The sequence below is a fragment of the Tachyglossus aculeatus genome, chromosome 4 (genome assembly GCF_015852505.1).
Source record: "Tachyglossus aculeatus isolate mTacAcu1 chromosome 4, mTacAcu1.pri, whole genome shotgun sequence".
Classification (NCBI taxonomy): domain Eukaryota; kingdom Metazoa; phylum Chordata; class Mammalia; order Monotremata; family Tachyglossidae; genus Tachyglossus; species Tachyglossus aculeatus.
Genome location: NC_052069.1, coordinates 18624942 through 18641266, shown reverse-complemented (window position 1 = coordinate 18641266; position 16325 = coordinate 18624942). Strand labels below are relative to the sequence as shown.

The 16325-nt window shown below is 45.8% G+C and overlaps 1 protein-coding gene across 1 annotated transcript in view; it reads right to left on the bottom strand.

Annotated features, from left to right (window-relative positions):
• The window catches only part of LOC119927012 (ADP-ribosyl cyclase/cyclic ADP-ribose hydrolase 1-like), a 94062-nt gene extending 78016 nt beyond the window's left edge, over nucleotides 1-16046 (bottom strand). Inside the window, exon 1 of the mRNA XM_038745532.1 lies at nucleotides 15774-16046. Coding sequence (XP_038601460.1) covers nucleotides 15774-16006 — 233 coding nt within the window. The 5' untranslated portion in view covers nucleotides 16007-16046. The remainder of the gene's footprint in view (nucleotides 1-15773) is intronic.
• Between the last annotated feature and the right edge of the window lie 279 nt (nucleotides 16047-16325).

Here is a 16325-nt window from a genome sequence, read left to right as displayed (position 1 = left end):
AGGCTGTCCATCACCACGCCCCCTCCTACCTCACCTCCCTTCTCTCCTCCTACAGCCCAGCCCGCACCCTCCACTCCTCTGCCACTAATCTCCTCACCGTGCCTCGTTCTCGCCTGTCCCGCTGTTGACTCCCGGCCCACATCCTCCCCCGGCCCAGAATGCCCTCCCTCCGCCCATCCGCCAAGCTAGCTCTCTTCCTCCCTTCAAAGCCCTACTGAGAGCTCACCTCCTCCAGGAGGCCTCCCCAGACTGAGCCCCCTCCTTCCTCTCCCCCACCTCCCCCTCCCCATCCCTCCACCTTACCTCCTTCCCCTCCCCACAGCACCTGTATATATGTATATATGTTTGTACATATTTATTACTCTTTATTTATTTTATTTGTACATATTTATTCTATTTATTTTATTTTGTTAATATGTTTTGTTGTCTGTCTCCCCCTTCTAGACTGTGAGCCCACTGTTGGGTAGGCACCGTCTGTATATGTTGCCAACTTGGACTTCCCAAGCACTTAGTACAGTGCTCTGCACACAGCCCAAGGTCTGTGGGGGTTCCCCAAGGTTCAGTGCTTGGTCCCCTTCTGTTCTCGATCTACACGCACTCCCTTGGTGACCTCATTCGCTCCCACGGCTTCAACTATCATTTCTACGCTGATGACACCCAGATCTCCATCTCTGCCCCTGCTCTCTCCCCCTCTCTCCAGGCTTGCATCTCCTCCTGCCTTCAGGACATCTCCATCTGGATGTCTGCCCACCACCTAAAGCTCAACATGTCGAAGGCTGAACTCCTTGTCTTCCCTCCCAAACCTTGCCCTCTCCCTGACTTTCCCATCTCAGTTGACGGCACTACCATCCTTCCCGTCTCACAAGCCCGCAACCTTGGTTTCATCCTCGACTCCGCTCTCTCATTCACCCCTCACATCCAAGCCGTCACCAAAACCTGCCGGTCCCAGCTCCGCAACATTGCCAAGATCCGCCCTTTCCTCTCCATCCATACCACTACCCTGCTCATTCAAGCTCTCATCCTATCCCATCTGGACTACTGCACCAGCCTTCTTTCTGATCTCCCATCCTCGTGTCTCTCCCCACTTCAATCCATACTTCATGCTGCTGCCCGGATTGTCTTTGTCCAGAAATGCTCTGGGCATGTTACTCCCCTCCTCAAAAATCTCCAGTGGCTACCAACCAATCTGCGCATCAGGCAGAAACTCCTCACTCTTTCGGCTTCAAGGCTGTCCATCCCCTCGCCCCCTCCTACCTCACCTCCCTTCTCTCCTTCTCCAGCCCAGACCGCACCCTCCACTCCTCTGCCGCTAATCTCCTCACCGTGCCTCGTTCTCGCCTGTCCCGCCATCGACCCCCGGCCCACGTCATCCCCCGGAATGCCCTCCCTCCGCACATCCGCCAAACTAGCTCTCTTCCTTAACTTCAAGTCCCTACTGAGAGCTCACCTCCTCCAGGAGGCCTTCCCAGACTGAGCCCCCTCCTTCCTCTCCCCCTTGCCTCCCCTCCATCCCCCCGTCTTACCTCCTTCCCCTCCCCACAGCACCTTTATATATGTATATATGTTTGTACATATTTATTACTCTATTTATTTATTTATTTACTTGTACATATCTATTCTATTTATTTTATTTTGTTAATACGTTCGGTTTTGTTCTCTTTCTCCCCCTTCTAGACTGTGATCCCACTGTTGGGTAGGGACTGTCTCTATATGTTGCCAACTTGTACTTCCCAAGCGCTTAGTACAGTGCTCTGCACACAGTAAGTGCTCACTAAATACGATTGATTGATTGATTGATTGGTGCCTTATCAATCAATCAATCAATGGAATTTATTTATTTATTCATTCATTCATTCATTTATTGAGCACTTACTGTGTGAAGAGCACTGTATTGAGCACTCATTGTGTGCAGAACACTGTACTAAGCCCGTGGAAGAGCACAGCAGAGCTGATAGACACTAGGGAAACAGCATGGCTCAGTGGAAAGAACACGGGTTTTGGAGTCAGATTTCATGGGTTCGTATCCCAGCTCCGCCAATTGTCAGCTGTGTGACTTTGGGTAAGTCACTTCATTTCTCTGTGCCTCAGTTATCTCATCTGTAAAATGGGGATTAAAAAATTGTGAGCCCCCCGTGGGACAACCTGATCACCTTGTAACCTCCCCAGCGCTTAGAACAGTGCTTTGCACATAGTAAGCACTTAATAAATGCCATTATAGACATGTTCCTTGCCTGCAAGGAACTTACAGGCTAGAAGGGAAGACAGACGGAGGTAGAATTTCCGTGAAGTGGAGAGGAAGGAACCCGGCTGAGCCCAAGAGCAAGTGTTGTTTCCTCTGAAACTCACCCAAAACCAAAGTGTTTGGGTGAACCTGGAGTTGGCCCCCGCAGCAGGGGAGACCTCAGTCTAGGCCGCGGGAGGTGGGGCCTTCCGGCTGGTTGTAGAAAGCTGCTCATCCTTTCTGCAACCCCCGGCCCCGATCTCAGGGCCGCAGGAAGGGAGAAGAGGCTATCCGGAGAGCCGTCGTTACCACTGCCCTAAATCAAGAATATATTTCCCAGAGCTGGGGCTCCCCCACTTGTGAATATGACCTGCTGGGGGAGGAGGCGGTGAGCATTCTTTTAATTTGAAAATAAAATAGAAGATAGGTCCCCAGGGGCTGGTGAACCCAGCTAATACCCTTCCTGGGCTCCCCCTCTGCCTCCTTTCTGTCCCCCTCTGTGGCCCCAGATCTGGTGGGACATTTAATAATAATAATAATCATTATCATCATCATCAATCGTATTTATTGAGCGCTTACTATGTGCAGAGCACTGTACTAAGCGCTTGGGAAGAACAAATTGGCAACGTATAGAGACAGTCCCTACCCAACAGTGGGCTCACAGTCTAAAAGGGGGAGACAGAGAACAAAACCAAACACACTAACAAAATAAAATAAATAGAATAGATATGTACAAATAAAATAAATAAATAAATAGAGTAATAAATATGTACAAACATATATACATATATGCAGGTGCTGTGGGGAAAGGAAGGAGGTAAGATGGGGGGGATGGAGAGGGGGACGAGGGGGAGAGGAAGGAAGGGGCTCAGTCTGGGAAGGCCTCCTGGAGGAGGTGAGCTCTCAGCAGGGCATTATAATAATGATGGTACTTGTAAAGTGCCTACGAGGTGCTCAGCACTGCGCTAGCACTTGGATAGATACACGTTAATGAGGTCAGACACAGTCCCAGTCCCACAAAGGGCTCACGCTCTTCAATCAATCAATCAATCAATCGTATTTATTGAGCACTTACTATGTGCAGAGCACTGTACTAAGCGCTTGGGAAGTACAAATTGGCATCACATAGAGACAGTCCCTACCCAACAGTGGGCTCACAGTCTAAAAGGGGGAGACAGAGAACAGAACCAAACATACCAACAAAATAAAATAAGTAGGATAGAAATGTACAAGTAAAATAAATAAATAAATAGATAAATAGAGTAATAAATATGTACAACCATATATACATATATACAGGTGCTGTGGGGAAGGGAAGGAGGTAAGACGGGAGGATGGAGAGGGGGACGAGGGGGAGAGGAAAGAAGGGGCTCAGTCTGGGAAGGCCTCCTGGAGGAGGTGAGCTCTCAGCAGGGCCTTGAAGGGAGGAAGAGAGCTAGCTTGGCGGATGGGCAGAGGGAGGGCATTCCAGGCCCGGGGGATGACGTGGGCCAGGGGTCGATGGCGGGACAGGCGAGAGCGAGGTACAGTGAGGTACCTCTTGATTCCCATTTTACAGTAGAAAGCTGCTGATCCTTTCTGCAACCCCCAGCCCCGACCACTGCCACTCTCAGGGCCGCAGGAAGGGAGAAGAGGCTAGCCGGAGAGCCGTCGTTACCGCTGCCCTAAATCGAGAATATATTTCCCAGCGCTGGGGCTCCCCCACTTGTGAATATGACCTGCTGGGGGAGGAGGTGGTGAGCATTCTTTTAATTTGAAAATAAAATAGAAGATAGGTCCCCAAGGGCTGGTGAAGCCAGCTAATGCCCTTCCTGGGCTCCCCCTCTGCCTCCTTTCTGTCCCCCTCTGTGGCCCCAGATCTGGCGGGACATTTAATAATAATAATAATCATTATAATAATGATGGTACTTGTGAAGTGCCTACAAGGTGCTCAGCACTGCGCTAAGCACTTGGATAGATACACGTTAATCAGGTCAGACACGGTCCCTGTCCCACAAAGGGCTCACACTCTTAGTTCCCATTTTACAGATTCATTCATTCATTCAATCATATTTATTGAGCAGCCCACTGTTGGGTAGGGACTGTCTCTATATGTTGCCAACTTGTACTTCCCAAACGCTTAGTACAGTGCTCTGCACACAGCGCTCAATAAATACGATTGATTGATTGATTGATTGAGCACTTACTGTGTGCAGAGCGCTTGGGAAGTCCAAGTCGGCAACATGTAGAGACGGTCCCTACCCAACAAAGGGCTCACAATCTAGAAGGGGGAACTCAGATGAGGTAACTGAGGCCCAGAGAGGTGAAGTGACTTCCGCAAGGTCACACAGCAGCCCCATGGAGGGGGCAGGATTAGAACCGGGGTCTTTCCAGCTTCCAGATCCGTGGTCTATCCACTATCCCATGCTGCTTTTCTCATTTGGTAAGCCAGGCTTCTAAAGTTGCGGGCCTCCTGCCCCCATCCTCTCTCTGTCCTTCTCTGCAACACTGTGCCTGAGGAGCCAGACTGGTGCTGTACAGTCCCCCTCCGAGGAGATATATGCTGTTGGGTAGGGACCGTCTCTATATGTTGCCGACTTGGACTTCCCAAGCGCTTAGTACAGTGCTCTGCACACAGTAAGCGCTCAATAAATACGATTGAATGAATGAATGAATATGGTGAGCCCAGTTTCTCCCTCTCTCCCCCACCGCCCCGCAATCCCCCTGCACCTCCCCTCTGTCCCCCACCACAGCTCTGCACCCTGAGAAGCCGGGGGTGACTGCCAACCCTGATAATAATAATAACGATGACATTTATTAAGTGCTCACTATGTGCAAAGCACTGTTCTAATCACTGGGGATTACAAGGTGATCAGGTTGTCCCACGGGGGGCTCACAGTCTTAATCCCCATTTTGCAGATGAGGTAACTGAGGCCCAGAGAAGTTAAGCGACTCGCCCAAAGTCACACAGCCGACAATTGGCGGAGCCAGAATTTGAACCCATGACCTCTGACTCCAAAGCCCGGGCTCTTTCCACTGAGCCACGCTGCTTAACCCACAGAAACAATAGGCTCCTAGAGTCAGTGATTCTGGTAAAGATATCTTTAGTACCTCATTGCTGCCCCAGTCACGATGAGCGTGTCTTCTGAAATACATACCTTAGTAGGAGGAAGGGCAGGATGACGGTTCCACCGTCACAACATTGCTAAAATCCGCCCTTTCCTCTCCATCCAAACTGTCACCACATAAATACAATTACTCATCCTAACCCATCTGGATTACTGCAACAGCCTCCTTGCTGACCTCCCAGCTCCCTGTTTCTCCCCCCACCCCGGCCCCCAGTCAATCAATCAATCAATCATATTTATTGAGAGCTTACTGTGTGCAGAGCACTGTACTAAGCGCTTGGGAAGTACAAGTCCTTACTTCACTCTGCTGCACGGATCATTTTTCTACAAAAAAAATTCAGGACATGTCATCCCATTAATCAGAATACTACAGTAGTCGCCCACCCACCTCCACATCAAACAAAAACTCCTCGGAGCCCACTGTTGGGTAGGGACTGTCTCTATATGTTGCCAACTTGTACTTCCCAAGCACATAGTACAGTGCTTTGCACACAGTAAGCTCTCAATAAATACGATTGATTGATTGATTGATTTAAAGCCCTCCACTACCTTGGCCCCTCCTATCTCACTTCACTATTCTCCTTCTACAACTGAACCTGCCCACTTTGCTGCTCTAGTGCTAACCTTTTCACTGTACCTCTGTCTCACGTGTCTCGCTGCCGACCCCAGCCCACATCCTGTTTGTGGCCTGGACCGCCCTCCCTCCCCAAATCCGACAGAAAATTACTCTCCCCACCTTCAAAGCCTCACTGAAGGCACATCTCCTCCAAGGGGCCTTCCCAGGACCCCCTTTCATCAATCGTATTTATTGAGCTCTTACTATGTGCAGAGCACTGTACCCCCTTTCCTCTTCTCCCACTCCCTTCTAAGTCCTCTTGACTTGCTCCTTTTGTTCTTCCCCTCTCCCAGCCTCACAGCACTTAGGTACATATCTGTCATTTAATTATTTATATTAATGCCTGTCTCCCCCCATCTAGACTCATTGTGGTCAGGAACTGTGTCTGTTTATTGTTATATCATACTTTCCCAAGGGCTTAGTACAGTAAGTGCTCAATAAAAATGAATGAATGAAGGAATATACAGCTGTCCTTTGGTTGGTTCAAAGATGAAGCTACCACCGATGAGACTGCATTTGCGAGTGGGAATACTAATAATTTATTAAGCACTTACAATGTCAAGTGCACTGAATTAAAGACACTGGAATCATTATGGAAAAATTAAATGAAGGAAAGGGCTTTTGGTCCTCAGGTTGCTGCTATCTAAGTGGGAAAGACAGACAGGGTTACTCTTAAGACTTTGTCAGTCGATAACAAAAATAAGTTAAAAATCGCCATTCAGAAGTACAATATACAAGTGAAACTCCACCTGGTTGTGCAATCTCTGAGTACTTTTACCATTTCAGGCCAACAGTCAGGGAAAAACTGTCAAGGCTTCCCCAAGTGATCAGGAAATTGGAAAGAGAGGCTTTTGATCCATTCCTGCTTCTCTAGAAAGTCATCCTTTTAGTTGCAGTGTTGGATGGTAGGAAAACAGTGGTCATAGCTAAAGAGACCACTCCCTAGTATCTGACATGCATCTGTTTAGATGATATAGTTGACATTTTGACTGGAATAGTGCTCAATTGTATGGAAGGATTCCAAAACTCTCGTATACGTGTTCTTCTAGGATTTTCGTTCATCCTGTTTATAGTGGCTTTTTTGCGGTTTAGATTTTTTTCCTTGGATACCTACTCTGTTAATCTCCAAATGTTTTGGCGTGGGTTTTTTTGTTGTTAATTTGTCTAATTCTGTTTGGTTTGCCTAAAAATTTCACTAGAAAGACCAAATAGTCTTCATCAGATGGCTAGGAAAACTATCCAAGAAATGTTGATTTGTTTTTAATTCCAGTACTGACCATGTCCACGGGTATCAAGAACTTTAAAGAAGAAAATTCAGCCTTGTGCTTAAATCTGAAACAAGCCAATTCAAAGTTAAAAGCCAAATTAATGTTAGTACGGATTGCATGACTAATGGCTCTGGAACACTTATCACTACTAGCCCACCTAAATTCCACCCCCAAAACCCTCAGAGCAAACTCTCAGATCATCATCTAATCCCAGCTAGCCCACATGTTTCCTGTGGGACCTTGGGCAACTCATTTAACTTATCTATGCCTCATTTTCCTCACCTACAAAAAGGGGATTAAGACTGTGACACCATTGTGGAAGAGGGACTGTGTCCAACCTGATTTGCTTGTATCCACCCCAAAGCTTAGAACAGTGCTTGACACATAGTGAGCACTTAGCAAATACCATTATGATTTTTATCATTTTATTATTATTATCTGACCAGCAAAGAGAATTGAGGGATTTTCAACTCACCAGTCTTACCCTTCAGCCACTGTGGCCATATTTGGAGGGGATGGGGCCTGGGAAGATGAGGGGATGGGAAATCAATCAATCAATGGTATTTATTGAGCGCTTAAAGGATGCAGAGCATTGTACTAAGTGCTTGGGAAACTGCAATACAACGGAGTTGGTAGACACAGTACCTCCCGAAAAGAGTTTACAGTGTTAGCTCATTATGGGTAGGGAACATGTCCGCTAATTCTGACATACTGTGCTCTCCCAATTGCTTAATACAGTGCTCTGCCTGAGGTAAATGCTCAATAAATACTAGTGATTGATAGATTACAGTCTATGGGGGAGACAGACATTAAAACAGAATTAATCATAGGGGAAATAGTAGTGTATACAAATATTTACATAAGTATTGTAGTGTTGGGACAGTTCAGAGTTGAGGAATAATAATCACATTAATAAGTGCAGTATTTGTTAAGTGCTTACTATGTGCCAGGCACTGTACTAAGCACTGGGGTGGATAAAAGCAAATCAGGTTGGACACAGTCCCTGTCCCACATGAGGCTCACAGTCTCAATCCCCATTTTACAGCTGAGATAGCTGAGGCTCAGAGAAGTGACGTGACTTGCCCAGGGTCACACGGCAGATAAGTGGCGGAGCCGGAATTAGAAGCCATGACCTTGTGACTCCCAAGCCCTTGCTTATCAATCAATCAATCGTATTTATTGAGCACTTACCGTGTGCAGAGCACTGTACTAAGCACTTGGGAAATACAACTTGGCAACATATAGAGACAGTCCCTACCCAACAGTGGGCTCACAGTCTCCATTACGTCTTGCCAGGCAGCTTCTTTGGATGTACATATCTAGACTGTAGATGTAAGTCTAGACTCTAGACTGTGAGCTTGTTGCGGGCGGGGAATGTGTACGTGTCTATTGTTATATTGTACTTGCCCAAGTGCCTAGTACGGTGCTCTGCACACGCTAAGCGCTCAATTATTATGATTGAATGAATGAATGATAGTAAGGGCTCTCAGGACTATTAGAGGCCTAACCAAAGATGTTATCTCAGGGGAAAAAAAAGCATTCTGTCTAGTCTCAGTTAAATACTTTTCAGCAAAATGATAACTCCTGGCTACAAGTTAGTACTGCTAAGTTGTAACCTGGATCCGGAAACTATTTTCTTTCAGTCTTCCAATAGGATTTGCACCCTACAGATATGCTACTTCTTTCTAAAAGGCCATCGCATCAAGCTGAGCTGCCCCACTGCCCCCGGAGTGGGGTTTGTACAAGGCTCTCCCTTTTTTTAATGGTATTTGTTAAGTGCTTACTATGTGCCAGTTACTGTACTAAACATCAGGCTAGAAGTAAGCTAATCAAGTTGCCTACAGTCCCTGTCCCACACGGGGAACACAGTCTTAATCCCCATTTTACCGATGAGGTAACTGAGGCACAGAGAAGTTAAGTGACTTCCCCAAGGTCACAGAGCAGACAAGTGATAGAGCAAAGATCAGAACCCAGTTCCTTCTAATGATAATAATAATAATAACGTTGGCATTTGTTAAGCGTTTACTATGTGTCAAGCACTGTTCTAAGTATTATCTTGTGGTAATCAGGTTGTCCCACGTGGGGTTCACAGTCTTAATTCCCATTTGACAGGTGAGGGAACTGAGGCCCAGAGAAGTGAAGTGACTTGCCCAAGGTCACACAGCAGACAAGTGGCAGAGCCGGGATTAGAACCTGCGGCCTCTGGCTCCCAAGTCCGTGCTATTTCCACTAAGCCACACTGCTTCTCACCCTGCTTCTTCCCTGTAACAGTTTCAGACTCTGCAAATAGCTGGGGTAGCCACAAACCAAAGAGCAATCTTTAGGTGTGTGTTTTGCGGGGAGTTTTGGGTTACTCTGCAACCATTCACACTCACAGTGGCAATTTATTCGTAGGCTCATGTCCAGATAAGAATCGTGGCAACATCAGCAGCCTGAACAAATTCAAAATAGTTGGAGCTTAGAGCTTCTTAACCTGGCATCTGAATGAGAAACTCCCTGGGATTCCAAGTGTCATCATTCTCCTTCTGGCAAGACCCTGGACTAAATTATCTCACAAGTTTCTTCCTAATCAAAACTGAAATCAAATCTCTGATGTAGAAACAATACTTATTGCAACAATAATGATGATATTTATTAAGTGCTTATACTGAATCAACCCCAGTGCTTAGTACAGTGCTTGCCTAATCAATCAAACAATGGTATATTGAGCACTTACTACTAAGCACTTGGGAGAGTACAATATAACAGTTTTGGCACACAGGTTACCTGCCCTCAGTGAGCTTACAGTCTAGAGGAACAATTACCATCATCTTCTTTTCTATTATTATTAGTATGTGTCAAGGACTATGCTAAACACTAGGATAAATACAAGATGAAAAGACAGGAGAAGCAGCGTGGCTCAGTGGAAAGAGCACGGGCTTTGGAGTCAGAGGCCATGGGCTCAAATCCCGGCTCCACCAACTGTCAACTATGTGGACAAGTCACTTAAATTCTCTGTGCCTCAGTTACTCATCTGTAGAATGGGGATTAGGACTGTGAGCTCCCCATGGGACAACATGATCACCTTGTAACCTCCCCAGAGCTTAGAACAGTGCTGTGCACATAGTAAGTGCTTAATAAATGCCATTATTATTATTATTATTATAAAAAGTCCCTGTCCCACATGAAGCTCATAGATTAAGGGGGGACGGACTCATTCATTTAATCATATTTATTGAGCACTTACTGAGCACTAAGTGCTTGGGTTGTACAATTCGGCAACAGATAGAGACAGTCCCTACCCAACTACGGGCTCACAGTCTAGAAGGAGAAGACAGACAACAAAACAAAACAAGTAGAGAGACATCAATAGCACCAAAACAGATAAATAGAATTATAGCTATAGACACATCATTAATAAGTGGAATAATAAATATGTACAAATATACACCAGTGCTGTGGGGTGGGGAAGGGGGTAGAGTAGAGGGAGGGAGTAGGGGTGATGGGGAGGGGAGGAGGAGCCGAGGAAAAGGGGGGATCAGTCTGGGAAGGCCTCCTGGAGGAGGTGAGCTCTTAGTAGGGCTTTGAAGGGGGGGAAGGGAGCTAGTTTGGTGGGAGAATATGCATTCCATATTTTATCCCAAATTTACAGATGATGATCATCATCAATCGTATTTATTGAGCACTTACTGTGCGCAGAGCACTGTACTAAGCGCTTGGGAAGTACAAGTTGGCAACATATAGAGACAGTCCCTACCCAACAGTGGGCTCACAGTCTAAAAGATGTTGAAACTGAGTTTTCAACATCCCATTTTTCATCACAGATGATGAAACTGAGGCTCAGTGAAATTCATTCATTCATTCAATTGTGTTTATGGAGCGCTTCCTGTGTGCAAAGCACTGTACTAAGCTCTTGAAATCAAATGACTCCCCCAAGGTCACACAGCCAGTAAGTGCTGGAGCCAAGATTAGAACCAGATCTCCTGAATCTCAGCTCAGGGCTCTCTCTGGTAGGCCATGGGGCCTCTCAAAGGCCTGCTCTTTCATAGTCAGTGAAAATAGAAAATCAAAGAATGAGTGCAGCAAAGCTGTTCTCAATCCAGGCACAAAGGCAGAGGTAGAGATGCCAGTTGACCCGCTATGAGAAGTCGTTATGCTCTTACTATGTGCCAGGTGGCTCATTGGAAAAGAGCACGGGCTTTGGAGTCAGAGGTCATGGGTTCAAATTCTCGCTCTGCCAATTGTCAGCTGTGTGACTTTGGGCAAGTCACTTAACTTCTCTGTGCCTCAGTTCCCTCATCTATAAAATGGGGATGAAGGCTGTGAGCCCCCCGTGGGACAACCTGATCACCTTGGAACCTCCCCAGCGCTTAGAACAGTGCTTTGCACATAGTAAGTGCTTAATAAATGCCAACATCATTATCATTATTATTATTATAGTAAGCTCTGGGGTAGATGTAAACTAATCAGGTTGGACACAGTCCATATCCCACATGGGGCTCACAGTCTTAATCCCCATTTTACAAATGTGGGAACTGAGGCCCAGAGAAGTGAAGTGACTTGCCCAAGGTCACACAGCAGACAAGTGGCACAGCCAGGATTAGAACCCAGATCCTTCTGACTCCCAAGGACTGTGCTCTATCTACTAGGCCATGCTACTTCCCCTTCCACCTTTTTAATCAATCACTGGTATTTATTGAGCGCTACGTGCAGAGCATTGTATTAAGCCCTTCAGAGAGAAAAATACAACAGAGTTGGGAAGCAGTGTGGCCTAGTGGATTAAACATGCACCTGGAAGTCAGAGAACCTGGGTTCTAATCCACTTTTCTGCTGTGTAACCTGGGCAAAACACTTATATTCTCAGTGCCTCGGTTAACTCATCCATAAAATGGAGAATAAGACCGTGAACCGCATGTTCATTCATTCATTCATTCAATCATGTTTATTGAGCGCTTACTGTATGCAGAGCACTGTACTAAGCGCTTGGGAAGTACAAGTTGGCAACATATAGAGATGGTCCCTATCCAACAACAGGCTCACAGTCTAGAACGGGGGAGACAGACAATGAAACAAAACATGTAGACAGGTGTCAAGTCGTCAGAACAAATAGAATTAAAGCTAAATGCACATCATTAACAAAATAAATAGAATAGTAAATACGCACAAGTAAAATAAATAGAGTGATAAATCTGTACAAACATATATATTTTACTTGTACATATCTTGTACACACTCAATAAATACGATTGATTGATTGATTGATTGATTGATATCTATTCTATTTGTTTTATTTTGTTAATATGTTTTGTTTTGTTCTCTGTCTCCCCCTTCTAGACTGTGAGCCCACTGTTGGGTAGGGACCGTCTCTATATGTTGCCAACTTGTACTTCCCAAGCGCTTAGTACAGTGCTCTGCACACAGTAAGTGCTCAATAAATACGATTGATTGATATATACAGGTGTTGTGGGGAGGGGAAGGAGGTAGGGCGGGGGAGATGGGGAGGAGGAGAGGAAAAAGGGGGCTCAGTCTGGGATCTCCTGACAAATTGAATATGCGGATTGAATGAGAAAGATGATGAGAGAGATGAGTCGAGGATAATGCCAAAGTTACAGGCATGTGAGACATGGACATGGATTAGCTTGTATTTAATTCAGCAGTTAATTCAGTGACTGACACATTGTAAGCACTTAACAAATACCATTAACAAAAAGAACATTTCCTGCCCACAAGGAGCTCTTCTGTCCTTTCTCACCGAATAAACATTTCTAAGCTGAATCATTTCTCTCCACTTCCTCCACGTCTGCATTATCATTATTCATTCATTCAGTCATATTTATTGAGCGCTTACTGTGTGCAGAGCACTGTACTAAGCACTTGGGAAGTACAAGTCGACAACATATAGAGACGGTCCCTATCCGATAACGGGCTCACAGTCTAGAAGCATTTGTTTGACAGGGTGCTAATTATAAAGGGGTCAGCTCCATGTAAGACTGCCAATTTTGCTGCCTTTGGCAGAAAGGTTTCCAAAGCTACAGGGAAATAAGCAAATCTGCAATTCCTTCGGAGACCGTAAGAAAGTCTGGGCTTTTACACCCAAAAGTTGATGTGTATTAGAGGAGAAGTTGAGGTTTGTGGCCCCACCTCAGCTTTTTGTGCGGAAGACTCAGATGTCACCTTCCCGTATAAAGGATCCACTTACTTCGTCATCTGTTACCTTAAAAGCCTGAGCACTGTGTTGACGTCATTATCCAGGGTAAGGTGGCCACTGAGAGCTCTATGGCTACAAGACATTCATTCAGATCATGTCCAGTTGTTGCATGCCAGACATTGCAATGCATAAACAGCGTGGCTCAGTGGAAAGAGCCCAGGTTTGGGAGTCAGAGGTCATGAGTTCTAATCCCAGCTCTGCCACTCGTCAGCTGTGTGACTATGGGCAAGGCATTTAACTTCTCTGGGCCACAGTTACCTCATCTGTAAAATGGGGATTAAGATTGCGAGCCCCATGTGGGACAACCCAATTACCTTGTATCCCTCCCAGTGCTTAGAGCAGTGCTTGGCACATAGTAAGCACTTAACAAATATCATCATCATTATTATTATTATTATAAGAATTTATATGAGTTACAGTGGTCATGCATTTTAGCGTAGTGACATCATACGTAATGTTTTGCAGAAGTCCACCTGGGCTTCTGGGTCCCGAAACATAAAGCATGTCTCCATTTTTTTTGCCAGATCCTCTACAGTTGCTTCAGAGCCTTCGCATTCCTCTCCCAGGTCCCTGTGAAAATGAGCCCCACTTCCAAATAGAAACACGGGCCAGAGAGTCTGAAGGACCTGAGTTCTAATCCCAGTTCCACCACCTGCCTGCCGTGTGACCTTGGGCAAGTCACTTCACTTCTCTGTTGCCTCAGTTACCTCATCTGTAAAATGGGGATTAGGATCCCCGTGTGATCTCCGTGTGGGACACGGACTGTGCCCAACCTGATTAGCTTGTATCTACCCCAGTGCTTAGTACAAAGCCTGTCACGTAGTAAGGGCTTAACAAATACCATGCAAAATAAAAATTAAAAAAAGGCATCCAGTGGCACCATATTCTTATCAGAGATTGAACAGACCAACTAAAAACCAGATGGCCCAATGTAAAGCTGGACAAGTGTCATTCATTCATTCAATCATATTTATTGAGTGCTTACTGTGTGCAGAGCACTGTACTAAGCACTTGGGAGAACACAATGAAATAAAAAGACATATTCCCTGCCCACAGTCTAGAGTGGGGGACACAGACATTAATATAAATAAATTACAAATATGTACATAAGTACTGTGAAGCTTGGGGGGGGTGAACAAAGGGAGCAAATCAGGGTGATGCAGAATGGAGAGGGAGAAGAGGAAAGGGGGGCTTAGGGAAGTCCTCTTGGAGGAGATGTGCCTTCAATAAGGCTTTGAAGAGGGGGAAGGTAATTGTCTGTTGGATTTGAGGAGGGAGGGTATTCCAGGTCAGAGGCAGGAGGTGGCTGAGAGGTTGGCGGCAACATAACCGAGATCGAGGTACAGTGAGAAGATAAGCATTAGAGGAGCGAAGTGTGCGGGCTGGGTTGTAGTAAGAGAGTAGCATTGGCCCCATGGTGTAATGGTTAGCGCTCTGGACTCTGAATCCAGCGATCCAAGTTCTTATCTCAGTGGGACCTGAGTTATTCTTTTTTTTATGGCATTTATTAAGCGCTTACTATGTGCAAAGCACTGTTCTAAGTGCTGGGGTGGTTACAAGGTGATCAGGTTGTCCCCCGGGGGGCTCGCAGTCTTCATCCCTATTTTACAGATGAGGGATCTGAGGCCCAGAGAAGTGAAGTGACTTGCCCAAAGTCACACTTCTTATGAAAAGCAGCATCACGCAGTGGAAAGAGCCCGGGCTTTGGAGTCAGAGGTCATGGATTCAAATCCAGGCTCCACCAATTGTCAGCTGTGTGTCTTTAGGCAAGTCACTTCACTTCTCTGTGACTCAGTTACCTCATCTGTAAAATGGGGATTAAGACTGTGAGCCCCACGTGGGACAACCTGATCACCTTGTATCCCCTCCCCACAGCGCTTAGAACAGTGCTTTCCACATAGTAAGCGTTTAACAAATACCACCATTATTAATAGTAGTAGTAGTGAGGTGAGGGTATCACCCTCCCCCTCTCCCCAACCCCTAAGTTCATCCCCCAAATCGACTTCATTTAATCAGTAACCCGCTTCTCTAAATTCAGTGCAACTAGGATGAAAAGGCAAAACGGAATTCTAAGGAAGCATTTCTTTAGAATTAGAGAAGTAGATGATAAGAACAGAGTAACCAAACAGTGGAAGATGAATTGTGCTGTTCCTCATCACCCTGCCCCCGTCTTTAGAATACTTAGCAGCAGCTGTAAAGCCAAGTACAACTTAGGCGGAGAGAATTTTAAAACTCTCTGCCGATTCTTGGCCTTCCATCAGATTCCCGAACAACGGACCCACTGTTTCAACAAGTGGTTACATCCTTTTGTTCCTTTACTGGGGCTCCCGGGGTGATTTTATAGCTGGTGGTAAAAGAACAAATTACCACTCACCTTAGTTGGGCCGGGTTTACCGTTCTGATGAAGTTGAAGCACCTTCCCAGGATGATTTCTTGTAAGTTTTCTGTGGTTCCTCTGCCCTGCCACTTTGGCAATTCTGTCTTTTCCTTCTTGGGGATAAGCAAGGTGGTAGTTAGCACAACGATGATAAGAAGCGGTATTACTGTAGTCACGATCACCAGGCATTTCCGCTGCTGGGCTCTGTGGGCACAATTTTCTAGAGCCATTGTGAGCAAAGTTTTGTGTGAAGCAAAAGGGAGCAACTCACTTAAGGTCCTACCAGGGGAAAAATAGCTTAGCAGGGTCTAAAACTGCACCGCCCCCTTTTTTTAAAAAAAAATTTACTTTCTCTTCCTGGCTGGCCACAGAACAACCAGGCAAATAAATGGGTCTTCTCCATTCACAAGCTATCAAGCAGATTTCCTCCTATGTAAATATTAAAATCCTAAACTAATTCAAGACAGCTCTGTGAAAATATCAGGTATCTTTGATAGTAGCACGTAGATGTGATTGTTTGGGGCTCAAAATGCCACAGTGACCTCTCAC